At 55.0% G+C, this 25,960-nt stretch overlaps 1 protein-coding gene across 4 annotated transcripts; it reads left to right on the top strand.

The window, feature by feature from the left end:
* The first annotated feature begins 414 nt into the window (after positions 1-414).
* On the top strand, positions 415-21,871 carry NAPRT (nicotinate phosphoribosyltransferase). Of its 4 annotated transcripts, none has more exons than XM_084621419.1 (13): positions 415-675; positions 7,303-7,430; positions 9,339-9,421; positions 10,419-10,549; positions 10,662-10,777; positions 11,258-11,451; positions 11,999-12,139; positions 13,045-13,129; positions 14,653-14,733; positions 16,265-16,367; positions 17,494-17,651; positions 18,989-19,099; positions 19,903-21,871. In XM_084621419.1, the coding sequence occupies exons 1-13, from the start codon at positions 465-467 to the stop codon at positions 19,960-19,962; spliced, it is 1,602 nt and encodes a 533-aa protein (XP_084477545.1). In that variant the 5' UTR covers positions 415-464; the 3' UTR covers positions 19,963-21,871. The 4 variants fall into 4 exon arrangements, with proteins under 4 accessions (XP_084477545.1, XP_084477546.1, XP_084477547.1 ...); XM_084621420.1 differs by having other exon boundaries at positions 18,992-19,099; XM_084621421.1 differs by having other exon boundaries at positions 10,662-10,765.
* Positions 21,872-25,960: the final 4,089 nt, after the last annotated feature.

Raw genomic sequence — 25,960 nt, forward strand, 5'->3', positions numbered from 1 at the left:
AGCCCTGGCTGAGTAGGGGCTGGTGCGGGTGATGGCCCAGGGCCTCCCCGCCTCTCCCACCCACAGTAACCGGACTCCCGGCGTCCGGTCGGTAGGTCTGACCGGACACGGTCGGACTTTCCAGTAGACGACCGGGCACCTGGTCACCCTATTTAGGCCCCACCGATTTCCATGGAAGTCCGGAGCCCAAATACCTTTAGGGCCCTGATCCCCGAGCCAAGCCATAGCAGGGTGGGCACCGAATCCCTGCGTAGTCCTGCCGCCGGCCTGGGGGAGGAGGTCGCTGCGGCCAAGCCCAGCTGGGAAGGGTGACACGGACTACAACTCCCAGGCGCCCGTGCGGGCGGCGGCGGCGGCTCCCATTGGCTGCAGGCGCCCCTCTGCCCCCACGTGACGCTCCAGCCGGCGCCCGCCCCGCGCGTGCGGGGCCCTCAGGCGGCGGCGGGGCCGGGGCCGGGGCCGGGATGGAGCCGGGGCGGCGGGGCTCGCTGGCGCTGCTCACCGACCTCTACCAGTTCACCATGGCCTACGGCTACTGGCGGGCCGGGCGGCAGCGGGAGCCGGCCGAGTTCGAGCTCTTCTTCCGCCGCTGCCCCTGCCAGGGCGGCTTCGCCCTGAGCGCGGGGCTGGGCGAGTGCCTGGCCTTCCTGAGGGGCTTCCGCCTCCGCGAGCCAGGTACGGGCGGGGGCAGGGAGCGTGGGGCGGGGGCAGGCGGGGTGGGGGGCAGGGAGCGTGGGGGGCCGGCGGGGTGGGAGCAGCGCTAGGGAGCGTGGGGGACAGGCGGGGCCAGGGAGCGTGGGGGGCCGGCGGGGTGGGAGCAGCGCTAGGGAGCGTGGGGGGCCGGCGGGGCCAGGGAGCGTGGGGGGCCGGCGGGGTGGGGGCAGGGCCAGGGAGCGTGGGGGGCCGGCGGGGTGGGGGCAGGGCCAGGGAGCGTGGGGGGCGGGCGGGGTGGGAGCAGCGCCAGGGAGCGTGGGGGGCCGGCGGGGTGGGGGCAGGGCCAGGGAGCGTGGGGGGCCGGCGGGGTGGGGGCAGGGCCAGGGAGCGTGGGGGGCCGGCGGGGTGGGGGCAGCGCCAGGGAGCGTGGGGGGCCGGCGGGGTGGGGGCAGCGCTAGGGACCGTGGGGGGCAGCGCCAGGGAGCGTGGGGGTCCGGCGGGGTGGGGGCAGGGCCAGGGAGCGTGGGGGGTAGGCAGGATGGGGGCAGGGCCAGGGAGCGTGGGGGGCAGGGCCAGGGAGCGTGGGGGGCAGGGCCAGGGAGCGTGGGGGGCAGGGCCAGGGAGCGTGGGGGGCAGGCGGGATGGGGGCAGGGCCAGGGAGCGTGGGGGGCCGGCGGGGTGGGGGCAGGGCCAGGGAGCGTGGGGGGTAGGCAGGATGGGGGCTGGGCCAGGGAGCGTGGGGGGAAGTGCCAGGGAGCGTGGGGGGCAGGCGGGATGGGGGCAGGGCCAGGGAGCGTGGGGGGCCGGCGGGGTGGGAGCAGCGCCAGGGAGCATGGGGGGCTGGCGGGGTGGGGGCAGCGCCAGGGAGCGTGGGGGGAAGTGCCAGGGAATGTGGGGGGCAGGTGGGGTGACGGCAGTGCCAGGGAGCGTGGGGGGTAGGCAGGATGGGGGCTGGGCCAGGGAGCGTGGGGGACAGGCGGGGTGACGGCAGCGCCAGGGAATGTGGGGGGCAGGTGGGGTGACGGCAGTGCCAGGGAGCGTGGGGGGTAGGCAGGATGGGGGCTGGGCCAGGGAGCGTGGGGGGCAGGTGGGGTGGGAGCAGTGCTAGGGAGCGTGGGGGGCAGTGCCAGGGAGCGTTGTGGGAGGGCACTGTTGGGGATCATTGGTGGCAGTGTCGGGGAGCTTTGGGGGGGGAGGGTATGCAGGGTGGGGCAGTGGCAGGGAGCCCGGGGAGCAGGCGGGCCAGGGGTCGGTGCCAGGGAGCAGCAGGGGCAGAGCTGATCCGAGGCTTAAGTAGACTAAGACTTAGGGCCCTGGGCAGCATAAGGCAGCACTTTATTTGCTTTTTTAGTATGTGTTGTGGGGGGCCCAAAAATTATTTGTGCTTTGGACCCCCAGTGGGCTAACAGCGCCTCTGAGTAGGGGCAGGGCCAGGTAGCAGGCAGTGCTAGCGACCATTAGGGGCAGGCGGAGGAGGGGGTATTAGTGCAAGGAAGTTTTAGGGACTGGACATCAGTGCCCGAGAGTTGTAGGGGCAGGGCCAGTGGCAGGCAAGGTTTGGGTCAATGCCAAGGAGCAAAAGGGGCAGTGCCAGGGGCCTTGGAGCAGGCAGGGGATGGGTGGGGCAGGGAAGCGTTGGGGGCAGGTGGGGGATGGGTGGCTTAGGGAAGTGTTAGGAGCTGGACGTCTGTGCCGGGGGATTGATGCTAGGGGAAATGGCTGGGACAGGTTTTGCCTCAGGTGGTGGGTGGGCCACAAACCCCCTGGGCTTCCACCTGTGTGGCACAAACCGGGGTCACAGCCCTTGCGTTCCCCTCCCCTGCCTCTCCCGGGAGGAGGGCATTACTAGAGACACTGTACCATGTCTCCGAGTGTTGCTTGCCCAGGGAGTGGGGAAGCATGGGGCCCTCTGTCTAGGTTTCTAGGTTTTTATAAGGCCACTCCTCCCTGTCACGTGTCAGTGCCACCTTCCTACGCTGCCCACCCTGTAAACTGCCTCTTCCCTGACTCTGAGGCCAGGGCTACGGTGCGTAGCTGTGCTGGCATAATCCCATTGTGCAGAGACAGACTGCAGCAACAGAAGGGGTTTTTCCGTCAGTGTAGAAACTCCACCTCCCCAAGTGACTGGAGTCAGGTCAACAGAAGCAGCAAACCTGCATTGCTCAGGAGCGTGGATTTTTCCCACCCGTGAGCGCCAACCTGTGTAGACCAGATCTCAGTGTTCACTAACTCTCTAACTCCTCAGAGCCCAGATTGCTTTCTTTGCCAGCTCCCTCTGTCTCTAAGCTGTGCTATTATCATAATTTATCACAGTAGCGCCAGGACAGGGCTTTATTGCAAAGAGCATCCCATGAACATGTAGCCAGTGACAGTCCATGCTTCTATAAAAACAGGGCCTCATGGGGGATAAGAGAAACAGGGGAATGAGGAGGGGAGAGGGTGAAATCCCGGCTTCATTCCCGGCTGATAGCAAATCTCCCCTGGATTTCACCCACGGTGTTTGCACAATTAATAGCAGTAATCACAACTCTGTCTTTGTTTGACTTGGGTTCTCACTTGTTAAATATTATCCCACCTTGCAGCTTTGACCTTCCTGTGTGGCTTCCTCTCCCTCTTCTGCTGCCCCAAATCAAGGGACTTCACAAATAAACAGCTGATTTATTTCCTTTTTGTGCTTGTGAAAACTTTACCCAAACCTTCTGCTAATTCATCTCCCCCACCCGCTGTCCAGTCCAAATCACCTTATGCTCTGCATTGCAGAGCTACAAAATGATGAGTTATAAAAACATGACTTGTGTGTGAAAACAAAATGTCATCTGGGGTAATTTCAAGCCTCTTCTGTTCTAGGCACTGTAAGCCGGGGCCTGTTTCTGCCTTTGAATAGTTGCACGTTCATCACACTCTCATTTCTTTCCAGTTTAAATTCACACTGGAGGAAGCCGCCGTCAGTGCATGTTCCTGAGGTTTGCAGTGGCTATGCAGCTGTGACTTGGGATAGTGGCTGCGTCCCAATGGCCTTTCTGTTCTGCTGGGAATTCGTCCTGTCGCTTGTTGCATCCATCCTCCCATGGTTCCCAGCTGAGCCCTCGGGGTACTGCAGTTAGAAGCGTTGTTTGCTCGCTGTAGAGACTGAAGGTTTCCATGGGTGCGTAGGGCACCATAAACACAGTAGTGCAGGAATCTTTTAGGATTATGAAGGAAGTAAATGTTTTTGGCAGACAAAGCAATTTCTGTACCCAGACTGGTGTGATGGGAGCATCATTTCTGCATGGGATAGTGGTCAGATTGGTATGGACAGAGCCCAGGTCTGGGAAGCAGGAGCTCCTGAGTTCCTCTGTTCTAGTATTGTGGTATATCAGAACCTAACGCCTCCTCTGCCACTGACTAATTCAATAACCTTGGGCTAGTCACTTAACATTTCTGTGCCTTGGTTTCCTCCTCTTTACCTCCCAGCAGGAGTTGGACTGAGACTATCCTGATAGTGGCTGATACTAGCACTACTCAAATGGCTCCATGAGTGTCTGCAGAATTTAAGCTTTAATTGTTTAAAATAATACTAACAACAATATTTCTAGCTCTGGGGCTGGAGAAGAAAACCTCCTGAAAGTGCTGCAGTGCTATGTTGTTGCATTTACAAGAGAGACTGAAATGAAAGCTCTGAGAGGTGTGAACTGCTCTATTCAGAGCAATGTCCTGTTAACTCTGAAGTAATTTCAATGTTAGCATTGCTAACTAGTACACTGCTGGTCATTTTATTTGAAACATCCAGCTACTTGGGGTTATGTGTGGAATTTGGATAGAGAGCACAGCTTCACCCATCAGACTCCTGCTGTACAGATGTTAGGATTAGTTAATATTTATACAGTACTTGGAAGATGTGGGCTATGCACTGGCTAGCAGTTAGAATCAGCACTGACCAAATGTGTGTCATGGGGTCTATATTGCTAACAGCAAATGGAGCTTCTCTGTAGCTGAGAGGGGTCTGTGCTGTTGGAGCAGAAGGACCTGACTGGTCTCTCTGCTGTTACCATGACACTCCAAGTAGCCATGGCTGCAGCAGAGGACAGCCGTGAATGGCCACCTGGCCACAGATGTGTTAAGGCATCAGTAACTCCATCACAAGAGGCATCGGTTCTTGCCTTTATTTGTAGTTCCATGTCCCGTTTTGGACACCTCGCCAGCTGGACAAGGGGGAAGCACCAGAGGTGGTTAGTTGTCCTGGCAGGATTTATATGTCAGGAGATTTGGCTCATTTAGCCCGGGAAGATGAGTTGGAGAGGGCAGGCAGGACTGGTAATGACAGACAGTGACTTTATCCTCCAGGCAGGTGGTTCAAATCCACTCCTGGTTGGTAGTGACCCAGCGCTGTTACCCCTCAGATGGCTGTTTGGCCTCTGAGTTCACATCACAGAAATCACTGTTACAGTCTGCCTCCTCCTTAGCCTTGGAGGACAAACGCTTATCTCACCCATAGATCTGTGGAGCTGGGGAGGAGATCAGTGAGTTGGAGGGAACCAGCTGCCAGTGTCAGGGACAGAAAGGACTTTAGATACCAGGGCTGGTGCCGTTCACCAGCAATACAGCCATGCCACGTTCTGTAGTCAGAGAGGGACTAGGCGCTGCGTTTGAGCCTAGTGAATGCTGGCAGTGGGGTTCCTTGTCACCCTGATCCGTAGTGGGAACAAGGTTGCTCCGAATGAAATGGCAGGTCGACTTAGATCCGAGCTTGACGTGAATTTTACAGCCGGGGGCCGAGGTGCAGAGCCAGCAAAGGTCTCTGAAAGATGGTGGCTCGGTTTGTAGGACCCCAGCTTTAGACACATACAAAGGACGTCCTTGTGGTGCTGGCTCTGCACTAGGACTAGGGCGCAGAGCTGATGGCAAATCCTCCGACGAAAAAGGCCAATTTATCAAAATGCTGATTTCCAACAGAAACCTGCCAGCTCGCCCTCCCGGCTCCCTGTGCTGAGTGTGGGGGGGCTGGAAGCCATGGCTTGCCGGCAGCTCCTCTCCCCAGAGGCCAGAGCACCCCTCTGCATCCCTACATCTATTAGACCAGTCCTTTGTACTTCACCTGTAAACAGCATCATTCTCCCCACCACACTGTTCACCGCTCAAGGTTAATTTCCTCTCCTGAAATCCCCTCTGTCTCTTCGATAGCGTTTGACTCAGTGTGTAAACAGACTTCCCTTGTAAGGGTCAGCTGGGGAGATGTCTCCCACCTCCTGTCTGGTGGGACCTGTCTTAAGGCATGTACTTCTGGGTGACCTGCCTTTAACTACAAGGCTCTAAGACAAGGGTGGGCAAACTTTCTGGCCTGAGGCAAGCCCCGGACCCCACTCCCCAGCGGGAGCTCAAGGGCCGGATTAAAACATCTGGAGGTCTGGTTGTGGCCTCTGGGCCATAGTTTGCCCACCCCTGCTCTAAGAACATGATTTCCAATGTCTATGTCTAGCTCCTTGCATATTATCCACACACGCATCTGGCAAGGATTGTGATGACCAGTGTGAGACACAGGCTTTTAGTGGAGACCTTACCCGATGCTTGTTGGTGAAGTAGGGTGTAAACATCAGACCAAGAGGATTGCTGTAACCCTTATGTACCCCTGTGTCCTCTGCCAGCTGGCATCATGAGGTCCTTAATTCAGAGGGAGGGTTGCTTAGTGGTTAGCGCACAGGACTGGGAGTCAAGAGCTCTGGGTGCTACTCCTGGCTCTGTCACTGATCCCCTGAGTTATCCTGGTCAAGTCATGTCCCTGCCCCATGCCTCAGTTTCCCCAGGATTCTGCTCTTCCTTCCAGGGTGGTTGTAGAGGAGTTAGAGATCCTGGAGGGAAGTGGCTACAGAAATGCAAAGAGTTTATTCGCCTGCATAAAAAGCTCCATGGCTTCTGAGCGCTTTCCGCTGGCAGATAAAGCTGATTACAGTTAAACCCGAGTCTCTCTCGTTTGGGGTTTCGGTGACCCTATGTACCTCCGGTCAGATGCAGCCATTGTGGGGTTTATACTTTCCACCGAAGCAGCTGGTACTGGCTGCTGTTGGAGACAAGCTAGTGAGCTAGCTGGAGCCCTGCCCTGCTCTGCTCTGGCCATTCCTCTGCCGTCACTGGGCATTATGTCCATCCTCCCCGCCATGGTCTGCTCGCTGAGGCCCTGCATTGGGATCAGAATTGCACTGCCCGCAGCCAGGGCCGAGCACAGTCATTGCCGGCAGGGTGCCATCGCGGCTGCTCTGACCAGCTGCTCAGTCCTGTGATCTCGGTCCCGTCTGCTCCCGAGGGGCGCTTGGTCTTATCTGTGGAGCTGGGACCGGCGGTGTGAACTCTCCTCTCCAGTCGTTCCTCAGCCCAGCAGCAGGACTTGGGCCCATGGCTCCCCAGGCGAGAGCCCAGTGGAGCTTGTCTGTGCTATGCTATCCTGCCTTGGAGCTGCAGTGGGGTGGTTCTCGCAGGGCAGATGGGACCGTAAAGGGCTAGTGAACAACATGGGGGTTGGGAAAAAATTCCCTGCCTGCCCTCAGGGAGACCTTGGTAGTGATGTCATCTAAACCCACAGCCCTGCCTGCCGCCCGGACAGCTCTCCCAGGGCGTGAGGGATGCTCCTCCCACCTCCGCGCTCGGGCTGAACGGCGATCTCTTGCTGCTTTCCAGAAATCGAGTACCTGCAGTCGGTCCTGCCCAGCACCACGGAGAAGGCTTTCTTTGATTACCTGCGCACCGTGGACGCCTCCGAAGTCACCGTCTCCTCTGCACCGGAGGGCTCCGTCGTCTTCGCCACGGTGGGCATTAGTTGCAGCGGCAGCACCAGTCGGTGTAAAGCAATGGAACGGACGCAGGCTGAGAACCCTCCGGCGGTCTTTGCCCCAAGTGAATTATTCCTGAGTCAGGGCGGCCTGGTGGATAGAGCATTGGACTGAAATTGGAGAGATCTGTATCTCTGGCTCTTCCACCGGCCTGCTTGGGCAAGCCACATGACCCCTCTGTACCTCAGTTTCCCCATCTGTGCAATGGGGATAATGATACTGACATCCTTTGTAAAGCACTTTAAGATCTACTGGTAAAAGGTGTGATATACAAGCTGGTTACTATTGTTGTATAATGTGGGTGGCTCAACCAATGCATTTCACCTGGTTTCTCTTCCACTCCCATCTCTCACCTGTATGTTTGATTGTTCACCCAGGGCTCAGAGCTGAGAACAGAACCCAGGAGTCCTGATTCCAAATTCTGTGGTTCTGCTATGAGACTGTCCTGCCCCTTTATGCTGGAATGGCAGTGTCCTCCGCCGTGGGCGGGGTGTGGATGCAGCCGCTGTTTGAATGTCTCAGTCTATAGGCACGTGTGCATCGCACCAGTGGAAAAGAGTGAGAGCTGGTGCAATGAGAGTTCAATCAAATTCTGGCTGCGTTCGCTGAAACCGGCTTGACTTTGGGTTTAGTTCACACTGGTTTCTTCAAGACCAGGCGGATGAACTTGTCCTGCAAACTAAGGCGTGCACTGAACGGAGTGTTCTTAGATAAATAAAGCAAGGCTATTTCTCTCCAAATACAAGAGTCTTTTAATAAGACTCTGGTATATCTGCTCTGAAGAATGCTATGTAGGAAAGGAAGGAGCTAGTCTGGAGAAGATGGAGGCTTCTGAAAAGAGTCAGAGAAAGGTCCCTAGAAGGAGGAGCTACAGAAAGAGAAGGGAAATGCAGAATGATTGATGGACTAGCCCTTATATAGCTATGCAGGAATATTCAAGGTGGGAGCTGAGCCTGGTAGTTAAAGGTCTCCAGACTTTGTTCTGCAGGAGCTGAGGACTGAATGTTAGTGAGAGGAGACGGAGTTACCCCAGGTCACAGAAAGGCATCTCTGCACCTTAAGAGGATTATGCAGGCCATCTGAGGATGTCCACCAGTTCCTGGAGAGCCCAGGATTCAGACTTGTGCACCTAGTACTGAAGATCAGTTCAAGGGAGAATTGAGTAAAACCAGACTTAATAAGTTGGGGGGGGGGGCCTTCCTTTCTCTCCAGCCAGATGTTCCCCCTTGTACTGGAACTCTATCTGATAGCAAGGAGATCCCCAAGGCTCCTGAAGTCTTAGAAGCCCAGCCGGAGTAACGTCTAAGAATTCATTGACCTTTGTAAAGAGCTTTCTGATTGACAGACAAAAAGTTCTCTATAAGAGCTGGTATATCCAGCTAAGGATCCTCTACAGCTAAAATCTGAAAGCCCCTACAGGAGAAATGCTAGAGAAATTCCAAGGTGATCGCAGCCGCAGGGGCTTGTGTGGGCCAGCAGGGGCCGGGGTGGGCGTCAGGGAGGCTGCGGCGATTGTGGTGGGTGAGTCGAGGGGAAAGGCTGGAGACACTGATGGCATGGGGTGGGAGGGATTAGGGAGGAGCCAAAGATGTGGGGCTGTGCCAGGGTGACTGAGGATGGTGGTGGAGTCAGCTGTGCTAGAGAAGGGGGGAGGCCTTGTGTGACACGGCCCAGTCCTAGCCCGGGATGGGGCCCGTTGCTTGGAACCCAGTGGCTTGCGGGGGCATCGCTGGCATGGCGAAGACATGGCTACGAGTCCCGTGAGAGCGTCGGCCAGATGTGGGGGCCGGGTGTGGCTTTGAAGCACCGGGCCAGGGAGCAGGGCTGGGGTGAGGAAAGCAGATGAGCTGGGGTGAACCCCCCACCACGGCTCTTCCCCTGCAGGTTCCGCTCTTGCAAGTGAAGGGGCCGCTGCTGGTGGTGCAGCTCCTGGAGACCACGCTGCTGTGTCTGGTCAACTATGCCAGGTGAGAGGCTCCGGGACACGCAGCTTTGTGGGTGTAGCATCCCCAGGGCAGCACCTGCTCATTTGTTGTAGGGTCCCCAGGGCCCTAGGGCGATGCACTGGGTGGGGGCTGTAGGGTCCCCTGGGGTGGCATGTGCTGCGTTGGGGGCACTGGGACAGCATGTGCTGGGTGAGGCTTTCAGGGCATCAGGGGCAGCACGCGCTGGGTGGGTCTGTAGGGTCCTCTGGGGCAGCACGAGCTCGGTGGGGGCTGTAGGGGCAGCGGGGTGGCACACCCTGGGTAGGGGGCACTGGGGTTATAGGGCCCTGGGGCAGCACGCGCTGGGTGGGTCTGTAGGGGCCGCTGGGGCAGCACGCGCTGGGTGGGTCTGTAGGGGCCGCTGGGGCAGCACGCGCTCGGTGGGGGCTGTAGGGGCCCTGGGGTGGCACACCCTGGGTAGGGGGCACTGGGGTTATAGGGCCCTGGGGCAGCACATGCTGGGTGGTAGATGAAGGGTTCCAGCCGCTTTTGAACGTTTCCTGCCCCCCACAGGGGCAGCACGTGTGTCTGTGTGCTCATCCCTGGCTGCATCTCTGCTCTTCCCTCTCCCGTTGGCTGTGGTGCTCCAAAGTCTCCCACGTGTCCTTCAGGTCTCCTCATCCATCTCACCCTCCCTGCCCCTGACCTCTGGAGCCGTGTCCCTCTCCCCCACAGCACCCTCCTCGTCCTGACCCCCCAGGGGGCTGCCTAGTGCTTCAAGCACATATGGCTCCACATTACTCCCCCCGTAACTAAAATCCTTAAATCTGATCCGTCCGCAGCTCCGGTCTGGGCCCTCTGGCTCCCGTGTGGTCTAGTCAAACTGATCCACCCTCTGAGGCACCCAGCACGTGTCCCTGCATCATCTGCCCCCATCAGCAAGGAGCTCATGGGCATAGGGCCTGGCCCTTCCTGGGCCTTGCTTGGTGTCCAGCTGGGGTTGGCATTCAGGGAATATTTGGGGTTTTTCCTTTTCCAGCCTTGTGGCCACCAACGCTGCCCGGTTCCGGATGCTAGCTGGCCCAGACAAGAAGCTGCTGGAGTTGGGGCTGCGACGTGCCCAAGGCCCGGATGGGGGCCTTTCTGCATCCAAGTACTCCTACATAGGGGGTGAGCTTAGCCCCGGCGTGCCAGCTCCTCGCGGCAGGGCATTCCCTATCCCCTTCGCTCCTGTTCAGTCTGCGTTCCCCTCGCCCACGTGCCCCCGATCTCTCCATTCCAGGCTTTGATTGGACCAGCAACGTGCTGGCAGGGAAGCTGTATGGGGTTCCGGTGCAGGGAACCGTGGCCCATTCCTACGTCATGTCCTTCACGTCGCTGATGGAGGTGCAGCCCCGGGTTCGTGTCCCTGCCCGGGAGGAGGGGGGATTTGTTTAATAACTTCGCACGGCATTGAGGGGGGCGGAGCCAAGCACCGCAATAGATGCTGGGGTGATGGGCATGTTATCAGTGCCTAGCACTGTGAACCATCCCACTGCCTCCTTGGAGCATTGCATGCTGGGACTTATAGTCTCCCTGGGGCCCCACCTGTGGATTTCAAAACCGACAGTGGTCACAGTCTTTCTAGCTTCACACAGATGAGGAGCACCCCATGGTCTCCCGGCAGCGGCCACCAGCCCCCTCAGTTTGGTCACTTTGACATAACTGAATGGCCTTTGTGAATCATCATTGCCTACGTTTAGGAATTATCTCTACTGAGTTTGTGCTTCAGAGCCAGCAGGGGGCTGAGGAATCTCGAGATGTGTTTTTATAGGCCCTACCAAAAGCAGCCATTTTAGATTGGTGATTGGTAGCATGGAGGTGCTGTTTCCCATGCAGACCCTGAAGCCCCTGGATGGAGATGAGCCGGTGGATTTCCTGCCCCTTGCTGAGTTGTGGCTGCAGCGGGTGTGCCAGACGCTGCGAGTCCCCCATGACAGGGTGAACTACGGGGAGCTGGCTGCCTTCGTGTCGTACGCCATCGCCTTCCCCCACAACTTCCAGGGGCTGGTGGACACTTACTCCATCATGGGGTGAGGAGCCGAGGGGTGGCGATGGCCTTTTCTGAGCATGCTCCATGCTTCATGATCGTTGCACGGCACCTGGATTCCATGGTGACCGGTGTAAGTGATGTCCCGTTGACTGCGGGAGCAGAGATGGCGAACGGGCTCAGGTTGGGTCCCAGTGGGCAGGGGGAAGCAATGCCAGGGCAGCTGTTTAGACGCAGGATCTCTGAGACGATGTCTTTGAGCGCATTGCGGTCTCCTAGAGAACCCAGCTAGGACCCAGCCCGTGTGTTCTGTCTCTTCTGCGTGGTCTGCTGTCCTCCATTCCCACACGCTGGGGATAAGACAGCTCTGATGATGCTGCAGAGCCTCTGGTACTGGCTGCCCCGGGGAGTCCCTCTCTCCTGTTCTCTTCTTTGTCCTTGCCTTGATCTGGATGTGGAACCTCAAATCGCCTCCTGCCCCTGACCCGAACACAGCCTGCTTGGCCCATCTCTGCCACTCCATGTTGCGGAGAGTGGGGTTCCCAGGCCTTTCTTCCAGCTGGACCCATCCTCCTCCTTGCTGTTGACAGGAGTGGCATCCCAAACTTCTGTGCCGTGGCGCTGGCGTTGAACCAGCTGGGATACCGCGCGGTAGGGATTCGCGTGGACAGCGGCGATCTCGGCAAGCAGGCGAGGGAGATTCGCCAGGTACTCCGGACCTGTAGTGCCAAGTGAGTGCCATGCTGCTAAGCAGACGCTGTTACCCTTCTGCTGGGAACTCCCTTGCAAGGCTGAGAGACAGAGCCCTTTACATAGACTCTGCATGAGGGCCTCCTATGTGGGGGCAGTTACTGACCCTGGATGATGGCCCCTCCTTACTCACCATGTGTAAGAGTCAGATGAGCAGTCAGATCTTACCCAACCAAAAGGAGTGAATCCCTGTTGCTAGCTGCCACTGTGTCACTTCACTCAGATATGGAACTGCGTCCGTCTGTCTGTCTGTCCGCTGGGCTGGATGTTTAAGAATTGGACCCCCCCACTGCCTTACCGCTCCCAGCCCAGCTGTAGTTTATAAGCGCTGCACAGCAGAGACAGCGCCTTTCTCTCATGTTTTAAAAGCATCCAGGAGATTCGGATGTGACCAAACCTAGTCATAAAGGATGATGACGGCACTGCAGAAGCAAGGCAGCTGGATTCCCTTATGGCTTATGTTTCAGTATGAATTGTTCACTGATTCCCGGTCCCGGAGTCAGGTTCTCTATCCTCGGTGGAACCCCATGAGAGACAATGGGGTTGCATAGATGTCACCGAAAGCAAAATTTGGCCTGCAGCTTCTTTGTGATCAGTGGTGCTGCACAAACCAGAAAGAGCCCAGCTTGACTCTCGGATCCCAGGGGCAGTTTTCAGGGTGCCCAGGGTTGGGGGGTGGGAACTTTTATAAACTGAGCAAACTGTCCAGATTTCTGGCTGGGCTGAGAGCCGCGATGGGGACACACACACACTCTCATCCACCCTCCAGGATTCAGATCTAGCAAAGCTTCAACCACCCTGTGCTGTAGGCTCAACCCTGCTGGGGCACCTGTCCCTTGTAAGAATCCTGCAGCTGTTTTTAGCAACTCACTTCCATTGTGTCCAGCTTCCAGGTTCCCTGGTTTGCAACCATCCCCATTGCTGTGAGCAATGACATCAGTGAAAGGAGCCTGGAGGAGTTAATGCAGGAGGTGAGATGGACTCAGCTGGTGCCTACCTGCTTACAAGCTGTGGTAGGAGGGGCTTATCAGTTGTTGGCACAGTTCACAGCGCCCCCAGGGTGCCTGGGTTCTCAACAGGCTGTCACGGGTGGAATGAATTTGGCAGCTACTACTGTGTGCTGTGCTATCATAGTCATGCCCTTTAACCTATCTGCACCCCACTTGAGAGCCGGTCCCAGTACTAACCTGCCTCTTGGAGGTGGTGTTTCAAGCTACAGCTTGTTTATGAAACTGTCTAGGGGCTTGTCTACACATGAAAATTAATCCAGACTAAGGCAGGGTGTGAATTTAAGTGGATTAACTGTTCTTGATTAACTCCACGTGTAGTTGCTCTTATTCTGAATTAATTTAATCCATTTGATAAATGGATTAAGATAATGTGGAATAAAGTGCTTGGAATAAGAGCATGCCCATGTGGTGTTAATCAGGAATAGCTATTCTGGAATAACTGTGTGTGTAGATAAGCCTGAGGAGTGAAGAGAATGAATCTGCTGCCTTCAGACATGGGGGAACGGGAGGGTTCTTAACAGGGTAGATAGAGAAGCACCTGGTTACCTACAGGCAGACAAGCCCTTAATCTGCATGTTCCCATGAGCTGTCCAGGTGGGCATGTGCTGCTCCCTGATTGCGACCAGCCTGTGGCCTTCCCCGCCCTTAGGGAAGAACTTGTAGCTATGCAAGGTGAGAGAGGTTAATCAGGCCTGGTGGTTCAGGGATCAGCAGATTGCAGGACATTCCCCATTGGCCAGCAGCGGCTTTGGGGTGGGAGTCTGCAATCCTCTGGAGCTTCAGGCTTTGCCACTGTCCACGACTACCAGGCTAGTGGCCCAAGGCTCTGCTCCCAAATGGGAAACGCTATTCCTGCCTGTACCCTTCTGGGAACCCAATGGGGAGCCTTCTGGGGCCAGAAATACCATGTTCCTATTCAATGACCATGTTCCCAAAGATGGGGAACAGCCAGAGACCCTGTGATCACAGAAGGGAGGGCAAAGGTGGCTGGTCCAGGACTTGGGCAGGAAGATGATGGGAGTCCTGTCCCCTTCATATGAGGGGTTTTCCTCAGTGGGGAGCTTCTCGCTATGGGGTGCTACCTTTGTGAGCTGTGTCCCAGCTCCATGCCAGCCAGTAGAGGGAGGCTCTTCATACAGCACAAGGGAAAAAGAATTGTCCAGTGGTTAGAGCAGGGGGATGTCCAGGTCTCCTGGGTTTGACTCCCAGCTCTGCCACTGACTCACTGTGTGGCCTTTAGCACTGAACTCCCCTTTCCCAGGGGGTGTTGTGGGGCTTGGCTGATGTCCGTAAAGGACTCGGGATCCTCAGAGGGAAGGTGCTAGCAAGGGGAGAGGTTGTAATCTCTTCAGGGCAAGTTAGTACAGCACCTGGCGCAGTGGGGTCCTGGGCCAGGCAGGACTGAGGCTGCTAGACACTGCCGCGATGCAGTCAACCAGTAATAAGGGTAATACCAACTCCTTGTCATCTGTCTCCTCTTCTAGGGGAATGAAATTGACATGATCGGAATTGGGACCAACCTGGTGACATGCCCACTGCAGCCCTCACTGGGCTGTGTTTACAAGGTAACCTTCTTGCTGGGATGGTCCAATAGGAGCTCATCCACAGGTCTATTACTCTTCCGTTCTCCCCTGCCCCCCAAGTGAGCAGATTCCTAGCCCTCCTGGAGTTCAGTGCAAACCTAGCAATTGCACCAACCTGCAGCTTCTTGACGAAACTGGCAACAATGATATACCAGCTGTTAAGGCTGCAATGCCTGTCTGGGTTTATTGTGTGATCGAGGGGGTGTTGATGTTTTCTCAAATAGCTTGACTCCTCTTCCACTTTCGTTAATAGGGAATGGAAAGAGGCCATGTGGCCTAGAGGTTAGAAAAGGGAACCGGGCTTCAGAGCGGGGCTCTTGTCCTAGTTTTACCATTGGCTCGCTGTATGCAAAATGTGATCGTGTGAGCTGCTGTAAAGTCTTTGAGATGTTTGGATGGAAAGCTCTGTGTGAGTGCACATAGTTGTGATTCGCTGGAATTATTCTGGTGGACATCCTGTTGACACGACTGAAGAGAGACTGCCAGGTTAAAAATCATGGGCCTGATTCTCCTCTCATTTACATGGGTATGAATCCGGAGTAAGGACTATAGTGCATAGGTCTGAAAGGTCCCTCTGATCACTGAGTCTGGCTCCCTGCTATCACAGGCAACCCCCCCAGATCATCCCATTCACAAATTTATCAATCTCCGTCTTAAAACCAGTTAGGGTTTTGGCCCTGTTTCTCCTATTGGCAGGCTGTTCCAAAGCCTCACTTCTCCTCTGAAGATTAGAAACTTTCTTTTCATTTCCAGCCTCAGTTTATTCATAGCGAGTTTATGCCCAAGGCAGTAGAGTTATGCTAGGGTAAACTGAGAAAAGAAACAGGCGCACATAATATATAATGTGTGTGTACACACACACACACACACACACACACCCCTGTTCCATCATTAACACTAGGTGATTAAAGCTGAAACCATTTATAAATTCTCATTTACATTTTGCCTCTTATCCTGTTTGATTCTGTATTGCACTGGACTTGGGCAGTGAAACTGGATTTGTCAGGTTCACTATTGGAGCATCCCGCACAAGCCCTGAAGGCTGCCATGCCCAATGGCAGATGCTGCTACAGGGGAAGGCTTAAATACGAAAAAAAACCACCCCATAATTTCCATTTTAAAACAATAATTTCACGAGAACGTTTGTTGTTAGTAGAATTTGTAAAATTGCAGTTTTTAACTAACCCTCAATTTTGGGGCCGGAACTCTGTGTCTGATACATTTGTATGTTTATGTAAATCACCTCCCAGAAACGAAGCGGGGAGCTGATTCCTTAAGAAACAGTAGGCTTGCTGCAATGGGCTGAGGCCGGATGGAACTCATGACACACACCTTTGGCTAGAATGGAGGGCTGTCCCCAGGGGGCACAGGGATTCTAGCCACAGGTGCAGTTCCTTGCCGGAGTCTCAGGACAATCCCTGGGCACTGGTTTGAGCTGCTGCTTGCCGTAGAGTGAGATCTCCTATGCGATAGGCACGGAGGACCCTTTCATCTTTGTGCCTTCCTCCTGTAGCTGGTGAAGGTGAACGGCTGCCCCAAGCTGAAGCTGACTGAAGACGAAGAGAAGATGACCATCCCAGGGAGCAAGGTGGTGTACAGGCTCTATGATGCCACTGGTAAGACACTGACCCAGCGCTTGCCCTGCAAAATGAGAGCAACATCCTGAGACTACAGACCTGGCTGTGTAAAGGCTGGTCCCCCAGAGACGCCATGTTTTAAACATACACAGCTCACACGCCCAAGTCCTGGCTCCGGATTTGGGGGGCAGGATTGGAGCTGGGACAGGTGGCCATTGCTTGGGGTCCCTGGTTTGAGTCTGGCTCAGGGCAGTAGTGACGCCCGTTACCACATGGAACCAAATTGGCAACTATTGAAAAGGGTATCTTTAAAACGCCCCATCAACCATACTAACCCCCTTGCTGGCAGTCCCAGCAGAATGCCCAGGATCGACTGGCCCTTCCCCCTGGACGTGGGTCCTTCCTGCTCAGGACTGAGAGTACAGTGCTGCAGGGAAGCCTGCCTTGCTAGCCAGGCTGTGCCTGCTCTGTGGACTAAGAACAGCAGCCTCCAGGGACGTCCGGTCCCGAGCCCAGCATTTCCCTGTCGCAGCCCAGATCGAACCTAAACGCCTGCCTGTTTCCCTCTGGCCTTGTGTCTGGGGCTGGAGCCCTAGGGGAATTCTGCTGAGCTGGGATTTCTCCTGCCACTGGGAAGGCTCCACCTCTGCAGGCCAAGGTAAAGTCCTCTGGCTACTCACCAGCCCAGGCTGCTGAAGTGGAGCCCCTCCTCTCTCCCTGCCCCCTGCGCTGAGCATCCCCTGTCCTTGCAGTTTGCTCAGCTTCTAAAAGCACCAGTTGTTCCCGGAGCCTGTGGCTGAGGGCAGTTGTAGGTGTCAGGATCTCCAGAGGCTCGTCTGGAAAAGCTGCTGTTCCCGGCTCCTGGGACTGTTGACCTTTGCGGCAATGTAACCCCCTCCCCTCCCTACCTGAATGAGGAGATCCTGCAACATCCCCTGCTTACAACCTCTCTCCCCGCCCCCCTCCCCACAGCTCAGCTGTGCACCCTCTCACCAGCCAGGGAGCTAGTCTGAATGTCAGGCGGGGGGCACCGGCTGATGAAGCCACGGTCTTGGTCTGGATCTAAACTGGCACAGTTCCCCTACGAGGGGTAGCATTGCTCTGAACCCCAGTGTGCGCACACGCCTCCCCCGGGCAGCTAATGTCTGCCTCCAATTCCTGGCAGGTCTTGCCTTTATGGATCTCATGGCTTTGGAGGAGGAGCCCCCAGCCAGGGCGGGGCAGGAGGTGGCTGTCCGCCTGCTGGGGAGGAGTGAAGAGGCCAGGAGGGTGACTCCCATGGCTGTGGAGATCCTGCACCGCACTTACTTTAAAGATGGACAGGTAAGAAGAGGCGCGCTCCCCTTCCTCCTTGCAAGCCACCATGCTGCTGCAGCCTTGACCACGTTGCAAGCTGTTTTCTTGGCCTAGCTGATTTCTTGGCTCCCCTGCCACCAGGACCCCTCCAGCTGTGATCCCATTGACTCTCTGGTGCTAAGCAGTCTGCCGCACAGGCCAGTACTTGAATGAGAAACCTCTAGGGAAATATTCCAGTACTGCAGGGCCGGTGGCGCTGTTCCCTTCAAATCAGTACTGCCCCAGCAAGATACTAGGGGATGCTGCATCATCTGTCATAGGGGGGAGAAAATCAACATCCTGTCTGGTTGGCACAAATTGCAGGAGTCAAGGGGTTAAACCTGGGTGTTCACATTACCTTCACCTAGACTCCCCCCCCCCATTTTCAACTGAGTGTAATAATCACTTCCTGTCCTACGCTGTTGGGTAGTGTTGCTTTGCGCAGTCGGACAGCTACCACCTTCCACCCCAGAAGTGGCTGCTTTTGGATGGGAAGCTGTCTATAGAGTTCCTAGAGAGTGTAAACATCCGAATAGGCCTTTGGGAGTTGTCTGGATGAAAGGGATAGTGCGGGAAAGTCAACAGCTCAGTCAACCCTCCTCCTGGTTCTCTGGCAGCACCCAGGCTGTTCCCAGCGGGAAGTGGTTCTGCCGATCAGGAATCGGGTGCCCTGGGGAACTGCGAATATGTTTGAATCTGGTGTGTCTTTGTTTTCTGGCTGTAGAGAGCCTTGCAGGCAAACTGAGCTGAACAGCCCCTACTGGAGCTGTGCGTAGGGCATTCTTCACAGTAGATCCATGCTCTGGTTTGAAAGGCAGCACGTGTTTGGGGGAAGGCAGGTGACCTCCTCGCCTTTGTGGGAGGACAGCAGCCAGTCAAAAGTGGCTCACTGGGATGCCCCAGCTAGGACTTTCTCATGCACAGCTTAGGGGGTTTGTTCATGACTCATTTTCAGCAGCATCCATGTAGTTGGTAGGTTTAGTCCTGGATTCTCTCTTCTGCTCTGCCTCTGGCTTGCTGGGTGACCTTGGACAAGTCACTTCCCTTCTCTGTGCCTCAGTTTCCCCCCTACACGGGGATAATACCTTCTGGGGGGGAGGGGCTTTGAGAATTAATGTGTACGAGGCACTTTACGCTTACCACCTCTTATTCTGCCTTTGCAGTGTCGTAACATTAAATCTTAGATGTGGGGAGAAGCAAACCCCAGCTCTGAACTCCTGCAGACTCAGACTCATCTTGGATCCAGGCCCCTGTTCTGCTCAGACCCAGCTCTTGCTTTTAATACAAACCTTTGACCTTCTGTCCTCCTCCTCCCCCCTTCCAAGCAGGTTTGCCAGGCTCTTCCCAGCCTGCTGGAAGTCAAGAGCCATGCGCAAGCCTCTTTGAGCTTGCTCAGCCCTGCGCACAAGAGACTCCAGGACCCAGAGCCTTACCAGGTACGTGAGCCAACTTGGTGTGCACAGGCCATCTCCAACAGCAAGGCATTCTTGATCTGAGCTCTTCCACCTCGACCGGGGATCACGCCTTGCAGGGGCAGGCCTGATCAGTACTTGGCTCGGAGACTTCCAAGGAGCACCCAGGGGCTCCAGGTGGTGCTCTTCCTTCTGAACCCTGCTGTCTGTGCGATGCTCGGGAGGGCTACGCTTCAGGGAGCGACATGAATGGCTGAGTTGATGTTCTCCCCCGTGTCAGTGCTCTCTGTAATGCCCTCTTGCAGCACTAGGGGGCGGTGTGCCTCTGCGTGGCATCTTTCAGAGGGGATGTAAAACAGGTCCTGACAACCTGTGATCATTGAAGACCCCCTGGCACTTTTTGTGGGAGTTAATCCTGGACTCCTGGTTGCATTCTCCATTCTGTCTCCCTAAACACCATTTGCAGTTTCAGCTCATGCAGGATTTCTTCTGAACATAATGCTGCACAGCACTGCTATATGCTGTTAAATAGCTTTCCCGTTCCACTGCAGAGGTGGCTGCATGTCGCTGGTGGATGAAGTGTTTCCTGGCTAGAGTGTGTTCATTGCTTTGTGATGAGAGACGCCGGTTCTGATTATATACCCGACCTTTTCCTTCTGTTGTACTTCCCTGCCCATCGTCTGGGGTCTCTGGCAAGTCGGGAGCCTTCATCACAATCACACAAGGCTCCGTCCCTCGCAGCCTGTGATGGGACAATAAGAGAACAAGAGCGGCATCTTTCATCAAACACGCTGACTGGCTTCCTCCCGTCTCCCCTCTGTTCGCAGGTTGCTGTGACTGAGAAGCTGCACTTTCTCCTCAGTGACCTGCGCCGATCCAGCCGGTGAGCTGCCCTGCCTCCATCCTCCCGTCCAGCAGCAAACTGCACCTGTGCAAAGCCCAGGAGTCCGGTGCTGCAAGCCTGAATTAACCTGCACAAAGACCTGGGCGCTCTTAGGGCCTGGGTCTTTCTATTTAATTGTCTAATCCTTTTTGAATGATGATTTTGCTGTAGCTACAGGGCAGTCCAGCTCCATCACGTATGGCAAACATATCCCCAAACAGGGCCTGCGCAGATGGGAAGGAGATTTTCTGATCCGATTTGAAATGCAAGGGGAGGCGTTGATGGGGGAAGACATCCAGCAAGGCTGTGCCTAGTTTTACTCTAGTAACAGTGTGGCTTAAGCGTTGGGATCTGCAGCTGTCCTCTGATGCTGTTCTTCCACAGTCTCTACCATGTGTTTTGGGAAGTCGTATCTCCTTATGTTGTCCCTCCCAGAGTTTTCTGTGAAAACGGCACTTTCCTCAATGGACCTGATTGCTGTGTGGCTTCGGAGTCACACTTTCTGACTTCAGTGCCCACAATAAGGGGGTGTTTGTAGTGCAGAGCCATCCCAGCTATGGGAGAATGAGCTGGAGTCCATTCTGGGCTCATGCATCATGACCAGAGTTGTTTAAGAAACAGCAGATTCATCCTAAGCAGAATCAACCTCTCATCACAGACATATTGATTAGGAAATTCTCTGCTTAAAGTCTAAGGCTATTAATTCTCTTTAGCTTATAGTTAATTTGTAGGATCACAGTAATTACATCAGACCAGGACTCATTCTGTATCCTGTCGAATGGTGGCCAGTGCCAGCTGCTTCAGAGGAAGGTACAAGAAACCCTATGGGCTGCATCTAAACGGGAAATGTATGACTAATCCTGAAATGAGCTGTGGCCAGGGGGCTCCTAGTGGGGTTCTGCACAGAGCTCCTTGCGGGAGCAGCAGTTTAATCTTCAGTTGTAAGTTTAAGAATACAAACTGACCTCTTACTCAAAGATCCATCTGTATGAACCAAACCCGTTATTTCTTACAATTCCACTTTGCCTGCAGATCCCAGGGGAGGTCTCGCAGGGTCTTCAGAAACACAAGTACAGTGTAAACGGCATAGAGGCAAGTGATTGGAGCCCCACAGTCTGCTTTGTGGAGCTTTCATGAAATGTAGCAAAAGTTTCCACGAAATCTCTCTCTAAACATGTGATGGAAACGCTTCCCCTGCAGCAACTGACAAACCATTAAATGTTTGGATTGCAAAGGCCCCGCTGTGTGCTTGGTGCTGCATAAAACAAGGAGACATTTGGCCCCTGCTCTGAAGAACGTACCCAAAGTTAGTGCGTGAAAGCTACAGTGTGAAACCAAAAAGAGAGAGAAATGAGCCAGTTCGCTTGTTTTCACTGTCCAGGTTGAGAGAAGTACAAAAAAGTAAAAGAATTTTTAATTGTGAGGGTAACTGACCATTAAGGATGGGGTGGATTCTGTGTTACTTGGAGTCTTTAAATCAAGGCTGAATGGCTTTCTAGAAGAACAGCTCTAGCTCAACCAAAAGCTATGGGCTGGCTGCAGGAATCACTGCATCAGGGTCTGTGACCTGTGTTATGCAAGAGGTCAGACTAGATGATTAATTGCCTCTTCTGGCCTTGAAATCTCTGAATCTTTGAACATTTCTTTAAATTTTAATCGTCTCAGGTGCGTTTAGTAGCTCAGAAGTTGGTTTGTTTTCAGAATCATATTTGTAACCTGACTCTTGTATTGAAAACTTATTCCCAACTTTCTGGGGCAGTGTCTGTTCAACAGCAGAGATCAAACTTAGTGTCTTCGTCGGTTCCCTAGAACGTTTACACACATTCTGGGTGAAGAGTTTCTTCTTTAGAAATGAAAAGACCACTTGCCTTAAACTGAATAAATGTTAAAAATAAAAGGTACCATTCAGTGAACCCGTATTCCACAAAACATCTCTTTGCAGCGTCCAGTGCCTCCCCTGAGACCTTGACAGAAATTAAGTCCCCTGTCCTCAAGGAGACAGCACACACACACACTAGCCTTTTGGCTCGCTGAGGACACGCCCTTTACCTTAACACATGGCACTGAGGTGGTTTATAGTGAAACTAAGAATAAGTTTGTATTAATAAAGAACAATGATTGGAGTGATGCTGAGCGAGGGAAAGAGACAGGCCTGGTTACAAACCAAACAAAAACAGCTGCTTTCTAGGCACTAAACCTTAACTTTAGTAAGTTACAATCTTTGCCATTTTGTCACTTACCTGAAGCTTCCTGCCTCTCAGACTAGAGCAGGGGTTTCCAACCTTTTTACACCAAAGATCACTTTTTGAATTTAAGGGCAACCCAGGATCTACCCTGCCCTGCCCCTTCCCTAAAGCCCTGCCCCTCTCACTCTATCCCCCCCTCTCTGTCGCTCGCTCTCCCCCACCCTCACTCACTTTCACTAGCTGGGGTTGGGGTTTGGGAGGGGGTGTGGGCTTTAGGCTGGGGCTGAGCTGGGGGTGGGGGTGCAAGCTCTGGGAGGGAGTTTTGGTGCAGGAGGGGGCCCTGGGCTGGGGCAGCGTGTTGGGAGTGCAGGAGGAGCATGCTGGCTCTGGGAGGGGGGGGCAGGGCTGGGGGGAAGGTGCAGGAGGGGGTATGGGGTGTGGCCTCGTGCCGGGCAGCATTTACCTCTGGTGGCTCCTGGTTGGTGGTGTAGTGTGGCTGCCGCTAAGGCAGGCTCCTGCCTACACCCCCCCCATGCTGCTCCTGGAAGAAGCCAACACACCCCTGGAGGCGGGGGCACATGGCTTTGTGTGCTGTCCCTCTCTGTAAGCACCGTCCCCGCAGCTCCCATTGGCCACAGCTCCCTGTTCCCAGCCAATAGGAGCTGTGGGGGTGGTGCTTGCAGGCAGGAGTAGCGCATGGAGGGAGACCCCCCTGCTCCTGGGGGCCCTGCTGGCTGCTTCTGGGAGCAGCATGGGGCTGGGGCAGGCAGGGAGCCTGTCTTAGCGGCAGCCATGCTGCACCGCCAGAGAACGCGATCGACTGGGAGATCCTCTAGGATCAACCACCACTGGGCTAGAGGGTCCAGCATTCACAGAAGCAGAGGGTGCTGACCCCTATATCCCTGAGGGTATGTCTATACTTGAGCACATGAGGCTTGGGCTAAGAGGGTGTTTAATTGTGGTGTAGACGTTTGGTCTGGAGCCTGAGCTCTGGGACCCTCCCCGCTTGCAGGGCCCCAGCTGGAGCCTGAATGTCTACACTACAATTAAACAGCCCCTTAGCCTGTTGAATGGCCATGTAGACATTCCCTAAGCGATGGATAATGAAGGGTCTTCTCCCCTTATAGTCTGGTAGCCCTTTGAAATGTAGTCGGTTGAAGCGTATCCCCAGACAAAGTTAGTCTCTTTCGGTTGGTTTGATCATGGTGTTTACTGTAGACCAGGGGTTCTCAAACCGGGGGTCGGGACCCCTCAGGGGCTCGTGAGGTTATTACATGGGGGGGGCACAAGCTGTCACCCTCCACCCCAACCCCCACTTTGTCTCAGCATTTATAATGGTGTTAAATGTATTAAAAAGTGTGTTTAGTTGATAAGGGGGTTGGTCTCACTCAGCGGCTTGCTATGTGAAAGGGGTCACCAGTACAATAGTTTGAGAACGGCTGCTGTAGATGTACTTTCCGTGTCTCTGGCTTACGAACTTGACCCTGGCAGACTTGTACATCCACATTCCCTTGTCTAGGACAAACCTGTTTGTTCATGCTACTCAGATTGCTCCGTCGGACCACATGTTAGGAACCTGTTTCCAGCACGCGTACATACCTCTTTACACACAGCTGCTGGAACTAGGGGTGCTGGGGGTGCAGCAGCACCCTCTGGCTTGAAGTGGTTTCCAGCGTATCCAGGGTTTACAGTTTGGCTCAGTGGCTGTCAGCCCCCCATCACACAGTGGTTCTAATGACCAACATGTCGCCACTTCTCATATGACACCTTATGAGGCACGGTTTGGCTAAATATTCTGACAACACTGTGTTGGGTGAGCCCTTTGCCACTTGGCTGTTATGGTCACAGGTTCCTGTTTGACTCTTCACTGTTTACAACACGCTCAGCCACGGGAAAGTAAAATCTCTTTCCTTATTGTGTTTTGCCTCCTCCTGTTCCATGTGGGGTGGAGGTGGCCACGGGGGGTTCTGTGCTTGGGGAGCTGGTGTAGATGGGGATGAGACCGCTGGTCCGTTGGGGCTCTGTGTGCACCCCAGACCACATGCTCTTGAACAAGGACAGAAAGGGTGGAACGGCCTCAACCCTCCCTCTGTTTTATCGCCCATGGCAGTGAGCTAGACCTTGGGGAGCGTCCGATCCGCTGGTACTTCCACGTAGCCATCAACCTGCCCCCTTTCCCTCTGGAAGTGCCTCAGATTCACAGTGAGGCCCAACCCTGACCGGAACAGGGTTCTGCCCTTCAGATACTGCGTGGCATGGAAAGTATTCACCAAACCAGTATGCCTGGTTGTGCATGTAAGGAGGTAGAAAATCCATCTCTAGTTGACTTGCTGGTCAGAGGCAGGTCCCAGCCGGAGACCACAACTAAAGGGCTAGCCTGTGTTCTCTCCCTCTTCTCCTAAGCAGGGCTCATCATGATCCATCCCTGCTCGGCAGGAGCATACCTCCCAGAGGCCAGGTTCTAGCCTCTCCAATCGATGGCAAATTACCGAAAATTAAATCCAGCAACAGTGTGTGCGTGTCTGGGATTTAGGCCGCATGCTGGTGTGTACATACATGACACCGCTTGCCAGACCACAGGTGGCTCTTACTGTGTGCTTCCCATGCACGTCACACGAACAAGAGCATCAGAGGCCCACCTCAAACCCTGTGAAAGCTCATGTAGTGGCTAGAGCCAGTGAACGTACAAAAGGGAGGCCGTTCTTATCCCTGCCTTCCGTGCTGATCCTTGTCACAGACCCCACAGGGACTGGTTGGGATGCCCATCGAAACCAGCATTTTAACTCTCAAGGTCCATCATGTAGCAATATCGGCATGTCACGCACTCATACAGCCAAATTCTATCTTCTCACATCCGATGGGATCAAAATTCCTCAAGAACCTCTTCCGTACCTATCTGCTGGTTACTTTCCAGTCGCCTAGATCAGAATCCACACTGTAACAGGGAACGGCTACTTGCCCCACAGCACTGTGGTTCTCTGGGATGTCGTAGTCCATGTGGCTCCCCCAACCCGGCCTCCATTTGGAGACCTTGGCAACACGGGATTTGAATTGTGAAGGAACGGAGGGAGGTCTGTCCACCCCGTCTTTCTGCCCTCTTGTGGGAGCAGGAGGAGGCACAGAGGGCATGTGTGGCCTGGACGGACACCGCTATCACACTCAGTGGCGGATTAGCCACTGGGCCAACAGGACCCAGGCCCAGGGACCCCAGCCAATTGGGGGGCCCTGGAAAAATGGGCACGCCCTGACCTGCTCCACCCGCCTGGCACTCCTGTTGGGGAGGGGTCGGGGATTGTCCCTCTCTACCTGCCTGCCCCTCCTGCCAGGAAGCGGGGTCTGGGTCCTGAGGCCAGTGTTCCTGCTGGGGATCAGGGGAAACCCCTATGCCCTAACCCCACTCCCCAGCAGGAGTAGGGGCGGGGAGGGGCCCTCACTCAGATCTCAGGCCTGTAGCCGTCACCTTTCTCTGGGAGGGCAATCACGCTCCTCTCCCTCCACACCAGGACTTTTGACTGTAATTTCCTCTTGCAACTCACTGTGATCAACTGAGCAAGGCATAGTTCAGCACTTGATGTCCTGTCTCCGCCGGGGCTATGACCGGGTGATCCTGTGCCCAGCCAGGCTTCATAAAGGAAAGGATTTATTCAGAACGAAAACATGAAGAGAAAGCCTGCCTGTCTTAGCATGTGTCACCCATCTTCTGCAGGGAGCCCCTGGCAGGGGTCCATCCCTCAACCTTTCAGCGGAGTCTGACCCCTTGACTAAAGTCTCATGTCACTGCTTGGACCAAGTGAGAATAACCCCCCACCCGCCTCA

The sequence above is a fragment of the Lepidochelys olivacea genome (assembly GCF_965140295.1).
Source record: "Lepidochelys olivacea isolate rLepOli2 genome assembly, chromosome: 2".
Taxonomy (NCBI): Eukaryota; Metazoa; Chordata; order Testudines; family Cheloniidae; genus Lepidochelys; species Lepidochelys olivacea.

What these genes read in the sequence shown, in the direction of transcription:
- NAPRT (XM_084621419.1), top strand. Translation starts at nt 465, where the DNA reads ATGGAGCCGGGGCGGCGGGGCTCGCTGGCGCTGCTCACCGACCTCTAC. An exon ending in CTTCCGCCTCCGCGAGCCAG is followed by an intron (nt 676 to 7,302) that starts GTACGGGCGGGG and finishes GCTGCTTTCCAG; the next exon opens with AAATCGAGTACCTGCAGTCG. An exon ending in AGGACCCAGAGCCTTACCAG is followed by an intron (nt 19,100 to 19,902) that starts GTACGTGAGCCA and finishes CTCTGTTCGCAG; the next exon opens with GTTGCTGTGACTGAGAAGCT.